We start from the raw sequence: 22,180 nt of genomic DNA on the forward strand, positions 1-22,180 counted from the left end.
CATGGCTGAAGAGTAGGGAGCAGAGAACAAGGAGCATAGGGGTGGGGATAACTGATTATTCAGATGAGCCAGAGAGGTTCAGTGCCACTTCTTGCCCATGTGCCCCAACTTTCCTCCAAGTCCCCAGATCCCAATACTCCACAAAGCTTCCCAGTTCCTTCCCACTCCACCGGCCAGGCGCTGCAGCTTGTGTGTGTTATGGGGCTGGCTCCTGCACACTTCCTGCCTGCCACAGTGGCTGAATTTTCTTGCCCCTCTTGGGCTGCTTTTTAACCCTTCCCTCTCAACAGCAGACAACACAGAGACAGCGACGTTGAATGAATGGGGCAGGGGGCAAAGGAGTGAGGCCTGCAGCATGTGTCTGTCTCCTTGACCTCATCAAGCAGCAGCTGGCGCCCAGAAGGAGGAGAGTGGGAGTTGGTGGGGAGTAAAGAGGATTGGGGGAGAGAATTATCTTTCCAGCCTGAGGAAGCAGCTCCTTTGTCCCACTCATCTGGGACACCTGCATCAGTACACCCTCCTCCAGGAAACAAAGTTATGGGGACCCCATACTGATCAGCCACCACTGCTAGGCTAGGGGTGACCAGGTGTCCCAATTTTATAGGGACAGTCCCGATTTTTGGGTCTTTCTCTTATATAGGCTCCTATTACCCCCCACCTCCTGTCCTGATTTTTCACACTTGCTGTCTGGTCACCCTATGCTAGGCAGACTGGGGCCTTGCCTTCAACTCAGTGCTTCTTCTGATGAGCCTCAGTGTCCTTTGAGCATTGTTCTTTGCAAGGAGCTGGCAGCTTAGTGATTAAATGCCACTTGAGGCCCAGCAGGGGCTGCTCTGTCTGGCAGCACAGAGCCCCGCTGTCAGGTCTGGGCCAGCACAGAGCTGGGGTACTTACATGTCTTGGCTGGAATGGAGCCCCTCCTGAGCTCAGCCTGTAGTAAGTCATCACCACAGCTATGCCAGACCTGCTAAATGCCCTTCTGTGGTTCAGACTGCAGGAATGCAAGGTGACTAGAAATGGGGCAGATTTACTACCCCTGGCATAAGGCCTGAAGGCCAGGCTGGGTTTGGGCAGTTACCAGGGTGCCAGTTGCTGCTGAATGCTTGCAAACACAAAGCCCTCTCCAGAGTCTGGGACTCTTGGTTTTCTGACCTGGGGGCTGGAGCCAGCTTGAGAACTTCCCAGCCCTCCTGGCCAGTGCAGGTGGCAGGATGGACTCAGCACATGCCCACGCTGTGTGTTCTGTCTGGTTGCTGTGGGCAGAGTCTCGGCCCTCTAGTGCACAGAGTCCTGCAGCTGCAGAGGCGAGAGGGGGCGCCCCCTTACACCTCCTGCCCATCTAAAGAGACATAAATAAATAGTCTAGTATTTGTTTCCCACAGACACCCCCTGCTGGCCAGGTGCAGCATTACACAGGTTCCCCATAGCTTTGCTCACAGTGTAAGTGCCCAGCACTCTCACCCTTGCCTGCTGCCTGGGTGTCCAGCTTCACCCTGAACCAATTGCTGTTAATTGGGGGATTTGCTCTGAGAAAGCATTTTCAGTAATTGACTAACCTTGTCCTTCCCAAGCCCCCCTAAAGCCCTGCACGCCTAGAGGTCTCTGTCTCCCAAACAATGCATTAGGTCTGACTCAGACACCAGCAGTGAATTCTCTACCTGCCCTCCACTGGCACCTGCAGAGGCAGCTTCTGTGCTCTCATTGCCCGGGCCAGGGGCAAGATCAGCAGAAGTGGCAAGAACTCAGGAGGGGGGAGGGATTTCCCCCTGCCCTGAAAGGTTGGAAAGGGGGCGTGGGGGTGGGGAAGGGAGGGCTGCCTAGGCAGGCAGCTGGACAGGGGTCTGCCCTTGGAAGGGGAAGAAGTTGGATGCAGCCTTATATTTTACTTTATATGGCCCTGCACAGACTAGGGCCTGGTCTGGGTCCATGTGCTGTTACATAGCACCCATACACCGAGGCAGGCCACTCCCTCCTGTCATGGCGTGCAAGCTGTACATATTTCCTAGCAGGACAGAAAGGGGAAATGGTAGGTGCCCCACCAACCCTCCCACTTGCTGATTTAATTAGACAGCAGTAACAGTGCAGCACCTGTAACTCACAGCTGCCATTGCGTCATTGAGCAGGCCCCAGTCAAAGCCCTGGGAGGCCCAGCATCAACGCTTCCATCCTGGCTCCTTGCCAGCTACCACTCCTCATCCCCACTGTCCTATTAGCTGAAATACAAGCAAGAGGCTGGGTCACACTGGAACAAAGGTGCGCACCCCTCCCACGACAAACTGCTACCTCCACACACAAAGCAACCAAAGGCTCCCAGGGCTTCCAGCACGAGCTTGCGGCCCCTCCCAGAACTGTACTAGCATCAACTCCTCCCTAGTGGAGGGGGCAGGAGAAGCTACGGCAGCAGCTGGTCACTGGAACACAGGGGGACATTACATGAAGCAAACAGGGAGACTTGTTGCCTCATTCCCTCCCCCCTCCGTGCCATTTAAACTACCCAGGGAACTAACGTTTAGATGAACCACAGCTATGCCCACCTTGCCATCAGTGACCCTCTCTCCAGAACCAACTGGCAACAGGGAGATTAGCTGGCTGGCATTGGAGCAGCTTAAAGCAAAGCCAGGCTTCTTGGGTACTCACAGGCCATGTCTACATGGGACAGCAGGAACGTCAAGACCAGCTTTTTCTCAAGGTCATCCTAGCATTGGCAGGCTGCTTGGGCCATCCCTGCCCCACTGCTCACAGACGGAGTCAGACGATACTACTTCATGTTAGCTGGTGATAGTCCCTCTCTGCTAGGGGACAGGGGCCCATCCGAGCTTGGGTTGGGCAGGGCGAGCACATTTCTTCCCCTCTCACAGGGTTGAACCAACAGCTTTGTAAGTCAGCAGTGGCTTCAGGGCTTGTAGCGCATGCTGAGGTCACAGAGGGAGTGAAAGGGTGAAGCATATTAAACTTTAAGTATCCTGTAAGTTGAAAGGAGGCAAGAGCTCAGGGGCTGGCTGCCAGGGTCAGTGTCAGCCCGTAAATGCCCAGTTTAGAGAGTCTCTTTCTGAATGAGCACGAAAAGCCCAGAGCACATTGCAGAGCTATTTTTGCTCCTCAGCCTGGGTAAAAGCCCTTTGGCTTGTGGTGTCTCATGCCCCTCCCACCCAAATTGGTCTGTACTGCCCTGTGCTGAGCTGCAGCACACACACAGCCCCACCTGTCCAGTTACCTAGGGAAACATTTGACAGCAGACAGCAACTTTGCTCACTGTTTATTCCAGAGCCTGGTACTGGAAGGCCGGTGCTGGCTGGGCACACAGCAGGCAGCAGTTACATCCCTGTGGCTTTTTCTCCTTTGTGTTAGACTTGCTTTGGGGATCTAGATACTGGGGCAACAGGCACCCTTAGGGCTATTTATAGGCAAAGCATTAAGACACTTAAACCTAAGGAAGACAACATCTTATGTAGGCAGCAACAGCAGAATGACAGCTGCTCCCCCAAAACTCAGAGGAATTAAGAACATAAGAACGGCCCCACTGGGTCAGACCAATGGTCCATCTAGCCCAATATCCTGTTTTCCGACAGTAGCCAATGCCGGGTGCCCCAGCAGGAATGAACAGAACAGGGAATCATCAAGTGATCCACCCCCTGTTGCCCAATCCCAGCTTCTGGCAAACAGAGGCTAGGAACACCAGCCCTGCCCATCCTGGCTAACAGCCATTGATAGACCTATCCTCTAGGAACTGGGCTGGTTCTTTTTTGAACCCTGTTATAGTCTTGACCTTCACAACATCCTCTGGCAAAGAGTTCCACAGGTTGACTCTGCATTGTGTGAAGAAATACTTCCTTCTGTTTGTTTTAAATCTGCTGCCTATTAATTTCAGTTGGTGACCCCTGGTTCTTGTGTTATGAGAAGGAGTAAATAACACATCCACTAGCAGCCTTGAACATTTTACTGTATTACCCACCCGGCCCTTAGAGGTATTGGTTGGGACAGGGCATGGGCAATAAAGCAGATCTATGCTCACAGCCTCCTTGTCAAGGATGCACATTTAAGGACAGAGTTCATGGTGTGTTTCATTGTTCATGCAGTGGCCTAGGGGGCTCCACGGCTGGTGGGTGGGGAGGGTCCAGGGGAGAACAGTTACAAAGTTACTGGCTTTAGAGTATAAGCCCTCTTTGGGTCTACCAGGCTCTCACCTGTTGACAGACCACCGTTTCTGAGACTGCACTTGCTCTCTGTGGTTTGTGCAGTGAGTGATTAGCTATAATTCACCTCTCCAACAGAAACACAGTTCTGCACAGTGTCACAGCAATGCTGCTTTGCTACCCTTGATCCTCTCAGAAGCTGGAAGATATTGCAACAGCAGCAACAAGCGAGCTAGACACCCAGGAAAGGTGGATTAAAAAAACAACAGTCCCAAAGAATCAACTGCAAAGATCAGCTGGGCCTTGAGAGCCCTTTCTTCTCAGACATACCCACCCCATATATGCCAAGTAGGCTCCAAATGTTCAGGCAGGCATGGGGAAATCCGAGTTTGCTTGCAGGTTTGGATCCAATGGTGCACAGGTTCTCAGTTGGGGTGGAGAGGCATGAACAGATTTCCAGGAATGCAGGGTTTTTCCAAGTAGTGTCTCTCATGCTTGTCTGTCCTCGTTCCATGCCAGACCCTGCCATGAATATGTTCCCCTTTGCAAGTGCCTTCCTCTCACTAGACACTTCCCACTCTCTCTGCTGGCACCCTGGCTAACACTTCACAGTCAGAAAACAAGAGTTACAATGCTGAGGCCCACAGTGCTTTTTGAGCATATGAACTAAAATAATTCTTGCAGTTTTTGCCCTGGCAACCAACCAGCCACCCTCCCTCATCCCTGGGGACGCAAGTGTCCCAGCTACATCTTCCAAAAGCCAGCCTGGGCCCTTCTTCAGCAGGATGAGCATGGGCTGAGGAAAGCGACGCCCAGTTCTGGGCTAGAAAGAAGCAAGCCCTGGGGTTAACCTGCACTGGGGGAAGGATGGAGCAGCCTGACAGGGCCCCAGGCTTTATGGGTCAAGGAATAAATTTAAGAGAAGAAGAGCATAGTGCTTCTATTTCCACACCCCGCTGAGTAACCAGCAGCGATGGAGCAAACACAATGAGGGCAAGATCATTGTAAGAGCGAATCCCTGGCGCACAGCGGCCAACACATAGTAGCAACTTGCCTCTGACACCCGAATACACCAGTCATTGGACAGGAAAGGGTTAAAACCCAGCCAGAGGGTCTTCCCATTCTCTGCTTGCCACAAAGGAAAAAAAGTGTTGCTAGATACAAAAAGAAAGTGAGGGGCAGTTAATGACTTCTAAGTGGCTCCAGTCCCCACTTTGTTCCTTAAGACAAAACTCAAGGGCTGGATTTAGCCATGAGGTCACTAACTGATCCAACATGTTTCACCTTGGAATGGACATGCTTGGCCAGATTATAAAGAGCAAAAGGAAAAACACTGGGGAAAAATATTTTCAAAAATACCCTGAGAGGTTTTTCCCCTCCCGTCCCTTTGCGTTCAGGTCAGGGGCATATGAAGGGATGGCAGCCTCTGGAAAGGAGGAGAAAAGAAAAGGAAGACAGGAGACAGTAGGCAGTTTGGATCCATTTACGTTGGAACCGCAGGACCTCAGAGCCGAAAGAAAACTCTCATTATTAATGTCTATTCAACTGGGAGACAGGGCAGGGACCAGTTTGTACAAGGCCCAGTGCATTGTTGACTTCAGTGGGGTTTGGATTAGGCTCTTACTGTGCATACTGGGGGCTCTGGTGTTAGAACGAAATTGATAAAAACTCCATTGAAGCAAAAATCTGAGAATAAGGTTTTGATATAAGGAGAATCCTCCAACTCAACAATTAACACAATAACAGAGGGAGACACAGGGCGCAGAGCTGGCCAAGGTTTGGTGTAATTCAAGGAACTCTCATAAAACCCATTTTTATCCCTGAAGAGAATGTTTTTGCCTGAGTGACCTGGCAAGCAGGGCAAACGACTGGCCTGGGCAGCTAGCAGGTTCCCCTGGCAAAGGGTTAGCAAGGGCTGGGCACAAGGGACTCACTGCAACTCGGACCCAAGTACAGAGCAGAGGAGAAAGTCAGAACAGACCTTACCCTGAGCAAGGGGATGGCCTCGGAGCCCCATAGTTGGGTTTGCATGAAGCTACAGGGTTAAACAGCCCATCTCTCTAGCTGCCAGAAAGGAGAAACACGATCTAGGTTCCAAAGGGGCCTGGAGAAGAAACCCCAGCACTGGTGCCGTCACAAACCTTTTTGCATAAAAGGCACCAAAAGTCCAATCAGTCATTGCAGGCACCTCTGCCTACTCCTTCCCCCTCCTTTTAGGCTCTGCAGGGACAAGCACGTCTTAAAGCAAGTGGAGAAAGGTTCACCTGTCAGACAGATCCTATTTATGCCTAATACAGAAGACAACAGATTTGATATTCTCAGCCAGTTAGTGAGGCACCACACAGCAGAAACTATCCCATTTCCTCAGTCGCCGGGGGAGGGGAGCGGGCGGCGTCCTGAAGGCCAGGTGAGGCACGCACAGGTGAAAGTGCAGCCTGGCAGTAATTATGGGCGCATGCTAAGAGCTGCTTGCTGCTCCTGCTCAGTTAGTTTGGATGAGGCACTGGGGAGTTCAGTGTAACCCCTTCCTTCCCATCAGCTCTCGGACATGGAGCTTAGTTATTTCAACCTGATTTGTCTAACCAGTGCCATCGACTCCCACCGAGAACACATATAAAGCTTGCGACCGAGTTACTTTGACAACCAAGATCTATGGGTTTCAGTTTATTTTATATTCTAATTTTATTTTGTAAACCATCCTCCTGGTCCCTGCAGGCCTTTGAAAGGTGGAAACACAAACAAGAATTTCATGTACAAAGGGAGCCAGTGCCGGCCATGAAATGGAGACACTCATTTGTCACGAAGCAACTTTTTCATGAGGGGAACATGGCCTAGCATAGGCCTGGTAGCCAGGGACCCCTAAATCCTAGCTCAAGTCATAGACTCTTTGCCTCAGTTTCTCTCGCTGTACAATGGAAACAATAATACCTACTTCCCAAGAGCCCTGGGAGGGATTGTTAATATCTGTAAAGCACTACAGTGCCTAATAAATCTCACTAGCTGAACATCTTGTTTGGTTCAAGACAGCCACCTTTGGAGTCTCACCAGCTCTATTTTGCGGCAGCTGTAACTCCTGTGGCCTTTCCCATCATCACCAAGACTTTCCCCAGCTCCTTGAGCCACCGAGAAAAGTACTTGGCACAAGGAAAAGAGGAGGAACTAGTTTATGGCTCCTAAAAGACAAAACTGGGCACTCTCGTTATGGTGCCTCCATTTCCATGTCATTCTTGCTGGTACACAGCACAAAGCAGGAAGAGCCAAGGATTGTTGTGCTGTTCACGTCACATCCTATAGACTAAACACTGTCTCCGTGGAGCTCTGCGGAATTCCTCTGCTGACAGCGGTGATAGAAGGCCAGGAGGGTTTTGTGAATTTCTCTTGCCCTTAATTTCATTCAGGAAAAATTGCTTATAAATGCTGCCAACTTATACTATGTCCTTCTTATTAGATTTGCTTAAATTGGCTTTATCATGGTGGTCATTAATATCTATTTGGAGCACACCTGCCATCATTAGATTAGTAACAGGCCCCAGGGAAAGTGGGCAGCTCAAGCTTTTCAGTTTAACCACAGACACGGAGTTTCAAAAGCGAATTTTCCCTTTGTCAAGAAGGCCTCATGCAAGGACCATCACTTGGTTAATTCTGTTTGAAAATGCACATTTATTGGAGGGGTTGGCTGTACTTTGGGGAGTAATTCTAGCCCTACAAGTGCCACAAAATGTAGAAGAGTTTACATGGTATGCATCCAAAATAGCAATGGGATGGGTTGAGTTCCAGGTTCCCCCTGCCCACACAATGTGACGGGTTTTGCCACTTACACATGACACAGCCAGTGACAGCCCCAGGTGGTTCAATACAAGGAATTTTGTAACAAAGCTCATTAGTAGAGCTGTGTCTTAGAGAAGATACTCTGTTGCTTCAAAGGATCAAAATGCAGTGGTTTGTGGGAGGAAAATGGAAACAGCCTGTTTTATATGCCCTCCCCATGAGTCCAATTGATGCGTTATCTCAAAGGAAAACTGCAAAACTCAAGTGTTTAAATACTGGCAACAACTTGCAGAAACAAAGGGAAATTCATTCAGCTCCCTAATTTACCTGCCAAGTGAGGGGTTCAGGATCCCATGAAAACAGTGGAGGCCATGGCAAGCACCTGTAGATATGGAGAATGAATTTTCTTGCATTGGTTTAGGCATCCGCAATGTCCTAATCCATCTGAGGGGAGACAAAGCACTCCCTGCTCAGGACCATTAGCACTGCTGGATCAGATGAGGGTACGGATCTGTCTAGTTGCGGATCCTCTCCAACAGTGGCCAGGAAACACATGCTTCCAAGAAGCCAGAAAACCACCCATGCTGTGGGCAATTACAGAATAGCCTGCCCATGGAGGAAGTTCCTTCCTAACCCCATTAGTTAGAAGCTAGTTTAGGCCCCTAAGTAGGAGGGGTTCTCTTCTATTTCAAACCCCTCTCTCCCTATCTAATGTAACTTGGGCAATGAACACACAAGTATTCAGTCCTTTTTTAAAAACTTACTAAGCTTTTGTCCTTAAAATCTTGTGGCAGGGAGTTTCACTGGATATTGTTTAGAAAAATATTCCCTATTATCGTTTTAAGCTTATTCCTTTTGTATCACTGAATGCTCCCGGGCAAGTGAAGGAAACATCAGCTTCCCAGTATTTTGTTTACAAGTGTAATCAATCCTGTTCCTGGATTGGAAACCCTGGCCCTCCACAAAAGCTTTACAGGTCACCTAGAAGAAATTACCACTGATAAATTCCTAGCATGTTAAAGCATCCCACATCAAAACCAAACCAACCTGTTGGTTTCATTAGTAAGACTTGTTTTATAGCAACCTTATTCAAATATTTCCTTATAAAAGCAAACAATCATCCAAGCAAATCCAGTCCTCCTGCTCCTGGGTGGGCATGCTCTGATGTAATGGGGCTGGATGCAGCCATTTGGAACCCCAGAAGTCTCTGGATATGTCCTAAAATAGAAAATCATCTTTTTTAAAGGCCTTCACCTGCCTACACAGTGAACAGAGAAAGACAGACACCGATTCCATTTTCCTTGCTGAGATCCCACACAAGCCATGTTAAGCCATGTGCCTTTTGTAAGTCTGGCACCCCTTCATAAGTTTACTTCCAGAAATATCAACCAACCGACACTCCAGTGCTTGCTGTTCCAAGCGCATTTCTGCCATAGTATAAGAGAGGGGTGAGGTGATCCTTCACATAAAGAGGAAACACCCGCTGCCCCACATATAGTTTGTTTTTCCTTTTTAAAAATCTCTTTCACCTAATCTGAATGGAAGTTACCCTGATGTGGAATCTTCTGTTGGTTCCCCTATGAATTCAACCCATTCATACATTTGTTTTAGGCGGACAGAGCTGTAATCCCATAATAACCCTCCTATGGAGTTGGTGCTGCTATAATGAACTCTATACATGTTTGCAAAGTGAATGGTGCTAGGCTAGCCCTAGAGAACAGAAATGTTTGAAAAAGAAAAATTGACTTTGACCACATAGGGCCAGTCTAGAGTCCGATCTGTGAACAGTGATGTCAGGGACCTGGTTATGGACTGGCTCAGAGTTTTAACAATTAAGGTGTGTGCACCAAGATCTCAGCTGGACTCACTCCCCCACCTACACTACAAGCTGGATCTGTGTTGGAACCTTACTACTTTAACAAAAGAAGCCCCATGCAACGTAGAACACAGGAGCCTGGTTCCCCTTCTGAAGCTATGTAACGAATGCATGTGTGCAATGAATTGTGTGTGGGGGTCTGTGTTTCAATGGATATCTCAAATCATTTTCATTGTTCAGACTGTTTTTGTCTCTTCGATTGCCCCAGTCTGAGGGGAGCACAAAGAGCAATGCAACGTTCTTTGGGGGAGCAATGGTCAGCAGCCTCAGCTTCCCACCCAGCGTACAGGAAGATCTAACCAAGAGGGCTGCCAGCTCCCTGAAACGGTGGCACGAGGAATAAGCAGTGATCTGGGCAGAGACTGGGGACTCTGAAAGGACTCTGCATTTTGTTTAGAAAAGGTCAGCCTACAGGAGAGAGAGAGAGAGAGAGAGAGAGAGAGGACAACTGCAGCCTTTGCCCCCAAAGGGCACGGATCTGGCACGTTGTAGAAAATGTGGCTCAGAAGCAACCGAGGCCTGGTGGAGGCCAGATCTCAGGTGTCCGATTCATACAGATTTCAGAGCAAAGGCAGCTTGACCCTCAGCAACTGCAGCTTAGTTTGGGCCTAGAAAGAGCTTTGCTCCCTCCACTAACTAGAAGAACAAACTGAGCAACAAGAATAGGTGGTGATTTTCAGACGTGCTCATTATGCTGGAGCTATCAGACCCCCAAATAAGATCGTTCCCCTTTTCTGCACCCAGTTCAGCTCAGATGGAGACTATGCACCAAAGCCCACCAGTGGGGACACACCCTTTTAGTACGAGTCATTGAAACCCAGCCGTCCACTGGCAATGGAATATGGTCGCAAGGTACTACAATTCAGGTGGGAACTCTTCTCGGGGTTTCAGGCTGGAAATGCAGCCCTGGGACTACAGCCAGCCAGGCACAAGCTGGTACAACTTCCCAGTGATGTCAACAGGAGTGATGCCCACTTGCCCTCGGCCAAACTGGCCCATGGACTCCTTTGGAAGCGTCGCTGGAAAGAGGTGATTCCCTGGCTAATTATAACCAACGGGCAAGCAGCCTGCTGTGCTGCACCTTATTAGGTGTAAGAGCTGCTGGAGTGTCATTTATTACAGATTTGCTACCTAGCAATAAAACAAGTACGTAGCCAGCCAGCTTGTCTAGGATGCCCAAGACAGAAAACAAGCAGCCCTGCCAGTCTGGGTGTGCAGCCAGCAAGCGTGTTCCCAGGCAGCAAAGCTCTCTGCATTGCTAGTGGCACAGCCAGTGCAAGGCAGGATTCAGCAACACATGGACGCCCAGCACAGTCCTCCCCAGGCTATTAGTCGCCCCCCTCAGCTCTCTGGGGACTTGGATGGCACAGGGCACTCGCGGCCCCCAATCCACTCCTGCCGTAACTCCCCCTCCTGAACAGCAGTCAAAATGATTCTCACACAAGAACCTCGCACTCAGTAGTCAAATGCCTTCTTTGAATGGCCTCACCCTCCAGCCCAAGGGTTTTCAGCAGCCTTCAGCCACTCACCATCTCCCTCTTTTGGCAGCTGCTCATTAAGGCACTTGCACCAAGATCTCAACTCCCTGCGCCCAACCCCCACTTGAATGAGGTTTTTACCACCTAGGAGCAAAAGTTTAATTTTAAAAAGTTTCTGATGAAGAATGGGTAGTTTATCTTTACACCTTCCTCTGGAGCATGTGCAAGTAGTGCATGAAACCCAGAAAGGGCCCATAAACCAAAGACAGAGGGTCTAGTCTATTATCACAGTCCACGCAGCGATTCATCAGCCAACCTAAAGAGGGGCGAAAGGGATGTGAAGTTTTAAACTCTGAGCTGGGTAATAACTCGGGTGAGGGGCTTTGTTCTTTCAAATTGTTAATTTGTCACTTGACAGATGGTGTCTCTTTAACAACATAAAACTGTGTCCTAACGCAAGCACCACTAGCCCTCGTGACAAGATCAAACAAATCTTTCCCTGCCCCTCTCCAACGCTAACTTCGAATCTGTGGGCCTCTGGCAATGGTTCAGTTAAATACTGCCCGTACTCCACAGCTAGCAAGGGCGGTTAGTGCTTCATGCTACAGATACATGGAGCCATTTCACGGATCTTTCCTATCATGCCCTGGGGTCGAGCTGGCTCGGCTGCCCCTCCCCCAGCTGTGCCAGAGCACCTTGCTATGCCTCCCAGTACCCAACATAGCGCAGTCATTGCTGGGGAGGGACAGGCCGGCACAGCACGTTCTGAGCACTGGCAGGTATGTGTGCCATACACGCTAGTCACCTAGCTTTCCAGGTGCAGGGAGATCATGTTCCCTGCCCGGATTATGAAGCATAACGTTCCTGCTGTTAGGAGTGCTGGGGGGTTAATTTTCCTTTCCCTTTTCAGTACACTCCCACACCAAAAGGGGGGAGGATATGTGAGCTCAGGGCACAGTTTAAAGAGGCTTATGATGTTTACCTTTGCCAGGACCCATTTCTGACTTGCAGCCTATGCTATTGAACTGTGGCTAATGCCCTGGAACAGGGAAGTGATCCAGGGATGGTAAATAATAGGGGAGTAGCCACATATACCAACTGGATTCCAGCAAGCAGGAGAGCAAAGAGTCCTGGGGATGGGAACGAATCCCAAGGGCCTGCGCCCAGCTGCTGCTTAGTTTTTAAAGAGAGATTTTGAAGGTTTCTTTTAATACTTTGCAATGTCCGTTCCTAGGGCACTGAATGTGTGACAAAGGAGGGGTGGGAAATGATTTTGGGCGATTCACACAGCAAGTCAGTGGCAGAGCCAGAAGAACCCAGGAGTTCTGATTCCCAGCCCAGCATCTAATCTACTAGCCGAGAATGCCTTTGTTTTCACTCTGTAGCACGCACACAAGCGTTGCTCCCTATCCCTTGCACATCACCTGCTGCCCAAGCAGCTTCTAGATTGCTGCTCTCCCTAGCCTCTCATCACGGTAACGCTCCAAATCTTCCTTCTTTAAAGGGTTCCATTCAGCTCAGCTCTGTCACCTCTCGTTCCATGCCAGTTCAGAAGCATGGGAGATTTCCAGCAGATCAAGCTAGTTCAAGACTGGGCTGATGCCAGATATTTCCCTGGACAGTTCAGCAGTGGGGTGGCGCCAATCTCTATTATATAAACCCTAACAGGTGTGTGGTACTGCTGCAGATTAGCTTCTGGTGAGTGTCGCTTTCTTGGCTTTTGGATCTCCCCTTCAGAGGCAGGCAGGAATGAGGAGAAGCTAGATTCATCACCGTTCAGAACAGAAATGTGCCTCTTTGTAGAGCCACTCCCCACCACAATGTAATCTAAGGGCTCCCCCACTGCCAGGGTGGTTAACAAGCCAGCTCCTTCCATGCCTCTCAGTTGTAAGCAACTTGGCATCACACTCAGGGCTGCTACAAAGAGATCCCTTAAGTCTCCATTTAGCAGGAGAGCCAGATTCAGCTGGAGGCCACAGGTGGCATAGAGACTAAAACGTCCACGTAACACACATGCGAATTGGGCTATTTCATCCCCTCTACACCCGTGGGATTCAATGTCTCATCCAGACTGAGCACTCCAGGAGCTGGGACTCCTCACACGGCTTGCCCTCTGGCCTCAGCCAGCCCTTACTGTCACCTGCATTGGCCTTGTCCCATCCACTCACAGTGCTCTCTGTTCTGTCAAGCTGTGTGCACTGTGGAGTTCTCAAGCTGTACAAAACGTTGTGAAAGAGCAGGGATGGTGCCAGCAGCACAGCATACCTGAGCACCACGCCTGCAGACGCTGGGTGTTGTTTACCATTAGTGAAATGGGACTGAGCCATTACGAATGCAGGAGAGCTGCACAATTACACGTTTCAGCCTATGTAATACGCAAGTCCCTGCACCCCTCACGATCCACCATCCATACTGCCTGCAAACATGGTAACCTGAGCACCTCTGCCAGGGCAACACCTCCCATCACTACAGAATTCACATCTTGCACTGAAAGAGTTTATGGGTGTTCTGTGAATTCAACCATAATGGTAGCCAGAGCTAATGAACACCTTGACCCGGGAGTCGAGTTAATCCAGGATATGGTTATTACAGTACCTGGTAAACAAGAAGCAGCCCAAGTTAGCATCTCAGTAATAGTCTCCTTATTACTCTGAGTATTCTTGGGTTTTTCACTATTTCAGTATAAGAAGAGAAACTGTCAGCAATGGTCAAGTTGTGGACAACATGCAGTAAAGGGACACCTGAAGATTCAATCTGTTAATGAGACCAGCAGGTAACATCAGGCATGGATATGATCTTGGGCAGGTAACACACACTGCTTGTTTAATTATGCTCCTACACACAGATGTCACTTAAGTGCATGGGGTGTGTGTGTGTGTGTGTGTTGTTGTTTTTTTTAAATCAGCTCTTTACATATGCTGGAAAATTCCATCAGAGTTTGAACCAAATGACCCCGAATGATTTCCACTGCTGAATGGCCTTTTAATGGTGGAAAGGGGAAACTATAATTTAAAACTATTATCTACTTTGTGTCTTCCCATTACCTTTCATTGCCTGGGAACAACAATTCCTGCAGCAAAACCTGCTCTGGGTCTTTTGGTAGGTGTGTCCGGTGATTGCTTCAGGTTACTGTGTTAGGGAGTAAATCAGGCTTTTCCTTTGTTGTGCCCAAGTGGCAGGTATCTGGAGCTCCTGCCCACGCTACTCAGTCACTAGCAGCTCAGAACACCAGCTGACACCCCCACGCTTTTTGAACATTGGCTAAAACTGTACATGGCATAAGTGCCCAGCTATGGTTCATGTCATTCATAGAGTGCTGTACTAGGAAATGCAGGCAGCAGGTGGAAACAGCAGTCTTGTTAGTGCTGGGTCTTACTCTCCACTAGCTCTGGGGAAGCTGGTGGGCTGGCAGATGGCTCCCTGGCACTAGTCTGCATACGTCATTTACTGAAGTTAAGTCAGTCTCCACCACTTGCAGCTAAATGAACATGGCAGTGTGGTCTCCTGAAATCACAGCTGAAGGGCAAGGCACATGGTGCTTGTCTGACACAGCCTGCCACCCACATTAACACTGGCCCTGCACCCAAGTCCAGGGGGATCAGTCCAGACGACTGCGGTGAACTGCCTAGCCCTACCAGACTCTGCAGTGCCTCTCAGGGAAGGGTCAGCATCAGGTCTGACCGCACCCCATCCACAGAAGCCAGAGTCGAATCTTTACTATTTCTTTGAAGCTTCTGGGAATCTTTGGAGAACTCCCTGCTTCACAGCAGAGCAGCCCACCAGCCTCTGCCTGAGGAGACGAAACCTTATATATAAAATGAGGGCAACAGCCGAGCGCACACAAGTTTTTTGCATATTACATAGAGACTGAAACTTGGAATTGTGCAGCTCTCCTGCGTTCATAAGGGCAGTGGGCCTCGTAACCGGTCCTAGTTGGGATAACTAGTGTACAACACTAGCTTGGGCTTTGGAGGCAGTTCAGGCAGGTGAGCAACAAGTGTGGCCGAATATTCCCAGCTGCTTCAGAACAGCCAAGCCTTCCCATCAGGGGTATAGCCTGCTTAGGGTTTAGTCCTCTCCCTTCCCTTACAAAGGCAGCCAAACACTGGACATTTACTGGCTATGTAGAAGGTTCTAAACTGCATCCCTGCTCCCCACTGACTTCAGTTGCCCCAAGCAGGATTCAAACAGGATCTCTGCAGCAAACGCAATGGAAAGAATTGCTTGTCATGTGGGTGTGTAGCTGCTGCAGCCCCACAGGGACCCAGCCTGGAGAACAGGGAGTTTGTCACGCATCTGTCAATATTGATCACAAAATAAATTAACTTAGGGAAAAACCCACACACAACAGGCAAAGCCTAGAAATCAAAATGGTCTCCCTGTTCTGCACCTTGCCAGACCACTTACCAGCCCAGCTCAGAGACACAGCAGAGACCGTGTGCTACCATGGAGGGGAAGAGATAGCAACTGGGAAAAGACTCAAAAGCCTACAGACCACGGTACGTAAGTAGTGATGTGCTTGGAAGGCGGGAGTGACAGTGTCCAGTGCAGCCCCATGTAACCTGTCCCCACACTGGGATTCTCTTTACACTCCCAGGGCAGCCACTCTCCCATGTCTCTTTGGCCCACATTTCTACAGAGGCCACACTGTAACCCCCAGGACGTACTTTTGAAAGTCCAGTGGATCTGTTAAGGAACTCCCAGGTGCCCCACTCCATCCCAGTATCTGCAGTTGACACACAGATTTTGGAGAGTGGGACTGGAGAAACTTGCTCCTCACTCAAAAACAGAATCGAAAACTGACGGCAAAGACAGAGCTGAGCGTGGGCTGCTGCACTGCGGTTTGTTTCACTTTTCACTCTGAAGAAACAGAGTGCCTCACGTGCACCAGCTGGTGTGCAGCCCAGTGACGACAGGGATATGGACATAAAACACTTGGGGGGTCAGAAGCACAGGAGCCTACCTGGAAACCTGCAGATACCTGAGGCCAGACACTGGAAACAGATGTTTCAAAACCAATGTCTCTAGTCTGCACCTACCAGGATGAGGAAGAAGTTTTGCTGAAGAATGTGATGGACAAAGAAGTGAACCCTTGGAAAGAGGACCGTGACATACTCAGAATACGGACAAGCCGTGCTTGCGAGACCTACAGCAGAGTGGTTTCAGGACAGATGGAAGATCACCCAAGTTTGCCTTCGCATACTTTATAAAAGAAAGATCTCTGGGTGACTGGTCCCACAACACTGACCAATGAAATACCTACCCCACAATCCCAAAAGTTTGCAATTTTATTTTTTGGCAGATATATTCAAAGTGATCATCATGGATTTAAACAGAAGCCACTGAGTTGTGTGTTTTGGTTGAAGCAAGACATGTAAGTTCAGGATGGAGGGATGTCAGAGTGAGGTCTCGCCAGGGCTCCGCTCTCACTACTCTTCCCACAAATGCTGCTGGTTGCACTTGGTTCTCTTTAGTATTCTGGTTTCCTAGCAGTGAGAAAGTTCTTGGCTGCTAGTGATCCTGATCCAATGGGCAGAGGCTTGGGAATCTATAAATACTTCATATTTTGCACATAAAACCAAACCCAACAAAGAGAGACACGGACACTGTTCCTGGTTTGTTAAATTTCATTCAGGTTCCAGGACCCAGTGCAATGGAATTTGCTCCCTGTTGTGAAGTGTCTCCATTCTCCTCCCATCTGCCTTCTCAGGAGTCTTGGTAAACTTCCACTTCATTTTTTCCTTTAGTGTACTCAACCTCACCTTTCCTAACGAGCCCATTTCTCCCACTGCCAACACACCTTCAGTGGAAGCTATTTGCGGAAAGTGAAGACCTCCCGTGTTTTCGGTCCCCTCTTGCCTTCAGTTCCTGGTTTGGGAGAAGGCACTTCCACCATCCCCCCGTAAGGGCAGCTCTCAGATTCAGGGTGGTGTCCAGAACACTCCACAGCAGGGATGTAGCCACTGTCCCACATGCCAGTCCCACACAGCTTACACAGGTCATGCAGGCTACAGGGGATCCGGGGTAACAGGCGAAACTGATAAAGCAAACTCCTAGCCTGGCACGGGAGAGAAGGATATAACCCGTTAGAAATACAGCCAGAGCTTGGGCTGCCCAATGGTCCAGCCTGTGTAACACTCACATAAAGCTACACTGGAAGTGTTAAATATTTTCAAGATCTACAATAACCCAGCCATGAGAGGAACGCAAATCTTAGGCTCATGCATGAAAGCTAAACGTGGCTTAGGGAGAGTTTCCAGCCTGGGAATTCAGGATTCGTCAGCAGCACACCAGGCTCCTGGCCCTGGATGCTGAAATACTGTTGTTAACCACAGAACCGGTCCAGCCTGGGCTGCAGTTCAAGATTCCCTCAGACTGCCTACCACCATGCCTCAGCCCTGTTCTGAGGGATGCGAAGATAAGAGGGAATTTCAGTCTCCCCATCTTATTTACTCCCCGGCCTTTCCGCTGAAGCTGCCAAGAGCAAGCGGGGGGGAGGGGCAGGATGGATGCATGGGAGGGAGGGTAATTAGTCCCAACTGTGTTGCTGTTTACTGATCACTAGGAACTGACCTGACCCCATCACCACATTTCACATCCTCCCTCCCTCCCTCCCCCATCCCAATCAGTGTCATGTGATCTGCAGTCACTTCTGGCTGAGCTAGACTGGGAGCCAGGACACCAAGATGAGCAGCAGGGGCCCCCATTTCCACACCCTTGAGTTTGTGTTAATTACGCTCTCTTGTACAGGGCTGGTGCCTCGCAGACCCCCTGAAACGATCAATGGACTCCCGAACAAGTCAGCCTAAGGATGGACTCCAAGCTAACCCCAGCATCCCACCCTCGACGTCTGCAAGTAGTGCAGGGCGAGCGGAAGGATACGAGGGAACGGGAGAGAGCTGTAGTGTCAACCACTGGTGCTCCTGAAAAGCTGACGCGTCTCTGGGGCTCCTGGTTCAGCTGACATCAGCACGTTGGCATTTACCTTCCTGAGTACAAGTTCCCCATTCATGTGCATGGCCAGGTTACCGAAATGCAGCAGCATCTGGTCAGTGGCCAGCTGCTGCTCAATGACGTCATCTCCGTAAATCACCACGATGGCCACACAGATAAAGAGGTGGAAATAGTCCGTCTGCAAGGAGAAAGCAGGAGTTGGGGATTACAGGAGGGGAAGGCAGAGGACTGGCTAGACTAGAGCTCCCGCTAGCTCCACACGGAGAGATTCCTCTTTCTGAAAGGAGCACCGTTTGCTCTCACGCTTGCTCCAGTTCCAGCTGTGGCACATCCAAATGGGGGAGCAGTCGGAGGATCCTGCACTGTAACTGAGTCACTCACATCTGCTACCTTCCAAGGACAGAGGTGAAGTTTGGACCACGCTTTTCAGAAGTGCCCAGCTGGACATACCATCCAGGGGCCTGATCGTCAGAGGAGGGGTGCTCTGCCCATTCTGATGAGTCAGGCCCCTTTGCAGTGTCTCGAGTTAAGTGCCTGGAAGTTCAGGCATCCAAAATCACAAGTCGTTTGTACAAAAGTTTGGGCCTTAATGCTCGCTTATTTTCTGCACAGAGGGAAAGGGGAAGAATGCATCACGCACCACTGAGAGGTAATACAGGGGTGACAGTCACATGACCGCACCAGCCAACCAGCACCCAACAAGCTCCACAGTCCTGATGCTAAGAATGAGTCTTGTAGAGTTGTCACCACCCTGTCCAAGAGGAACTGTCCCCTTAGGCAGATACTCCACTCCCTCTCACACACATGCCCTGCTCCTCCCTCCTGCAGGTAAATACAGAAATGAACACCCCATAATGCAGCCTGCTGAAGAAACCAGTCCAGCTGTCTGTGTCCTCTCGCTCCCAGGAGTGGGACAGAGAGGAGCTCAGTTTCATGCTCTCCCTGCCACTTGGTCCTCTGGCTAGTCTCGCAGGAAACCTGGAAACCAGCCTTTGCGAGTCCTCAGAGCTGCAGTTCAGGACTTGAGGAAAACAGTCTGCAGCTGAACTTTCAGTGAATCACCGACTCTTCAAACTGATCAGTTGGGACAGCAGCAAGATCAGCCCACGAACGCAGTAATGAGCCAATCAGTGTGCAATTTCCTTTAATTTAAGTTACCTTTGAGGCAAGTGGCAGGGGATCAACCCAACAGATTGTCAAGACTGGAAAATCATGCTTTAAGTGCCTCACAGGCAGATGGGGGGGAGTGGAAAGGAGGCTGCATACCTGCAGCCACAGCTACACAGCGCATGGCACGCCAGCAGTGAAAACCAGCAGTACTCAGCAAAGGGAACGCTCCCGCCCCATCATGTCCTGCACCCATCCTCTGGGGTCTAACCTGATAATGAGCCCAGCATGCTTCCCACATGCGCAAAGCCTCAGCATCCGGAAACTCGCGTTTAAAACAGAGGAGGATCCACCGATGACAGAAAAGCATCTGCAAGCCATCCTCCCCCAGGGAGACGAGGTGCTGATAGAAGCGCAGGTGCATGAGTCGCAACAGCTCTCGCAGGTACATCTGAAAACACAGGCTGTCACTCAGCGGAGCCACTACCTGGACGCTCCCCGGCACCCCCACCCCGGGAGCACAGCAGCAGCTTGCTCCTTCCCACTGGGAGTCACTCAACACTGCACTCTGGAAGTGGGCCCCATGCTTTCCCCTCCACGTCTGTATTCGGGACATGGCCTGTGCTGTCACAGGCCAGACTCGGTTATGCTGTCAGTGGAGACAGGGCCTTGAGGCCACCGTGGAAGTTTAGGAAGGAAGAGCCGAGAGAGAAGAAAATCTCCATGACAGGTTTTATCTTAATGATGCTAATGAAAAGGAAGCCTGGGAGCTGGGCTGCGGCAGGGAGCTTGGAGTTGGAAACCCAGGAAGGAGGGGCTGGTTTTGGTAGCTTCTTTTAGCCGAGACTAAACGCTGGGAAAGTTACTTTGCAAAATTAACGCATTCAGCATGTTAGCGATGCCTGGAGCTGTACAGTAACGAGTCACATGTCCCCAGTCACTTCCAGAGAAGTTTGGCGCAGTGAGATGGAAGCTGAATGGAGCCATGGTGACCAGGACGTCACTTCTTGGGTTTGGGAGAGAAATGGTGGGACTGCCCAGGATGATAACCAGAAAGGATTCAGCATTCCCTCTGCAGTCTGAGAAGTCAGAAGTGTCCAGAGGCTCTCGTTTTCAAAAGGAACCATTACGCAGATTAGGCCCAATACTTAGATTTTTGTTTTTAAAAAAAAAAAAAGAAAAAGGGGGTGGGAGGCGTTTATACAACCTTTAAGTTAAAAGAAATGTTTTCCTGGCAGATTTAAAACAAGTTACCAGTGAGAAAGTTTGCGATTTGTACTGAATCTTTCTTCTGCCATGTTTGAAACCTATAATTCCTTATGGGTAAAGGAATGGTGTCCTGAGCCTCTGTTTGCCAGAGGGTGGAGATGGATGGCAGGAGAGAGATCACTAGATTATTACCTGTTAGGTTCACTCCCTCTGGGACACCTGGCATCGGCCATTGTCGGTAGACAGGATACTGGGCTGGATGGACCTTTGGCCTGACTCAGTGTGGCCATTCTTATGTTCTTACCTGAATGCTTCAGAATTATGCTACCATCCCGGAACAAGGAAGTGAAGCTGACTGGTGGGTTTCCATTGTCCAAGCTGAGTGAAGTGCAAAGGGTAAGCGACCAGTAGCCCCAGAGCAGAGTATGTTAGAGTGTAAAAGATAAATTGAGTAAGAACCATTTACGGTTTACAGGGAATCTGCAATTAAAAAATTTTTTTTTTAATCTGACAACGTCCTGTTAATAGCTGCCACTAACTCAGCTCAGTTCACCCAGGGCGCCTGTCACCCTCAGTGCATTTGCTCTCCCTGGACTATGGCTTGGCAAGCTGGGAGCCACAGTCGCTGCCTTGCAAATGGTTTTGTGTATTTGTTTTATGGCATTTTTTGAGGAGGCTCGGAGGGTGTTAAGGAAGGGAACAGAGAGCCCACTGCTCAGAGCTCACCAGTTGTTTCTCCATATCTTCATCCCGGGGGGAACTGATGAAGATAGTGTTCTGCATCAAACCCACGAAGCACCAGAAAGTGTCCGACTCATCCAAGACTTCTGCCAGAATGGGGGCAACCAGGTCGGACATCCCCTGGGAGTAGCCAATGGTAGGGTTATACACTGCATAGTTCAGCAAGATTCTCCTAGAGGAGACATTCAATAGGAGATGGTGAGATCCAGGGGGTGCCAGTAACAGCTGACCTCAGTCACGCCCCCCCCCCCCCCCCAAATACAGAGTCAGACAGGATGCAAAAGATCAATAAATCTCTTGCCATTTAAGGACACAACTGGAATCTGGAAAACAAGTGACCCTTTGAGCAGCTCCACAAGACCTGGCATCCCATACAGATGCATCTAATGGTGTCTGGCGCGTGCTTTTCTAGTGAAAGCACCATGTCTAAGGCACTGACCTAGGGGATTAGGTTATCTTGGGCTGGTTCAGAAGAGGTCTCTGGTTAGCTGACAGGGATTCTGAATGGCACACAGTAATTGGAGATCAGAATCTAGGCAGAACTCATTGAGTCCCCATTTCCCAAGCTGGGGGCTGGCTTCATTAGAGAAGTGGGACAGAGGAGAGGCACATTCAGGATGGGGAAAGCAACACGAGGTGGCTCAGCTGTGAAAGCACTCATGGCCTGGCTCCAAGAAAACTCCAGCGGACAGAGACCCCTTGCCCCACGCAGCTGTGGGGTGACAGAGAACGGGAGCACACGTGAGGGCATATGTGTGCAGCAACAATGTAAGAGAGAGAAAGGAAAAGAGAGAGAAGGTCAGAACAGGAGCTGAAGTTGTAAAGAACAGAGGAGCCCGAGGGGCAAGGGTGCCCCCATGCCCATCTGCGATGCTCAGATCCACTGTGTTCAGCCACAAAGCCAACTAGTTACT

At 49.9% G+C, this 22,180-nt stretch overlaps 1 protein-coding gene across 8 annotated transcripts in view; it reads right to left on the bottom strand.

Moving 5' to 3' along the window:
* Positions 1 to 16,530: 16,530 nt before the first annotated feature.
* The window catches only part of TBC1D16 (TBC1 domain family member 16), a 40,979-nt gene continuing 35,329 nt past the window's right edge, over positions 16,531 to 22,180 (bottom strand). For all 8 annotated transcript variants that reach the window (XM_048818863.2, XM_048818860.2, XM_048818861.2 and 5 more), the window contains 4 exons: positions 21,252 to 21,438; positions 19,588 to 19,767; positions 18,241 to 18,387; positions 16,531 to 17,313 (listed from right to left, as the gene is read on the bottom strand). In XM_048818863.2, the coding sequence (XP_048674820.2) occupies positions 17,068 to 17,313; positions 18,241 to 18,387; positions 19,588 to 19,767; positions 21,252 to 21,438 (760 nt within the window). In that variant the 3' untranslated portion in view covers positions 16,531 to 17,067. The remainder of the gene's footprint in view (positions 17,314 to 18,240; positions 18,388 to 19,587; positions 19,768 to 21,251; positions 21,439 to 22,180) is intronic.

The sequence above is a fragment of the Caretta caretta genome, chromosome 14, assembly GCF_965140235.1.
Source record: "Caretta caretta isolate rCarCar2 chromosome 14, rCarCar1.hap1, whole genome shotgun sequence".
NCBI classification, from domain to species: Eukaryota; Metazoa; Chordata; order Testudines; family Cheloniidae; genus Caretta; species Caretta caretta.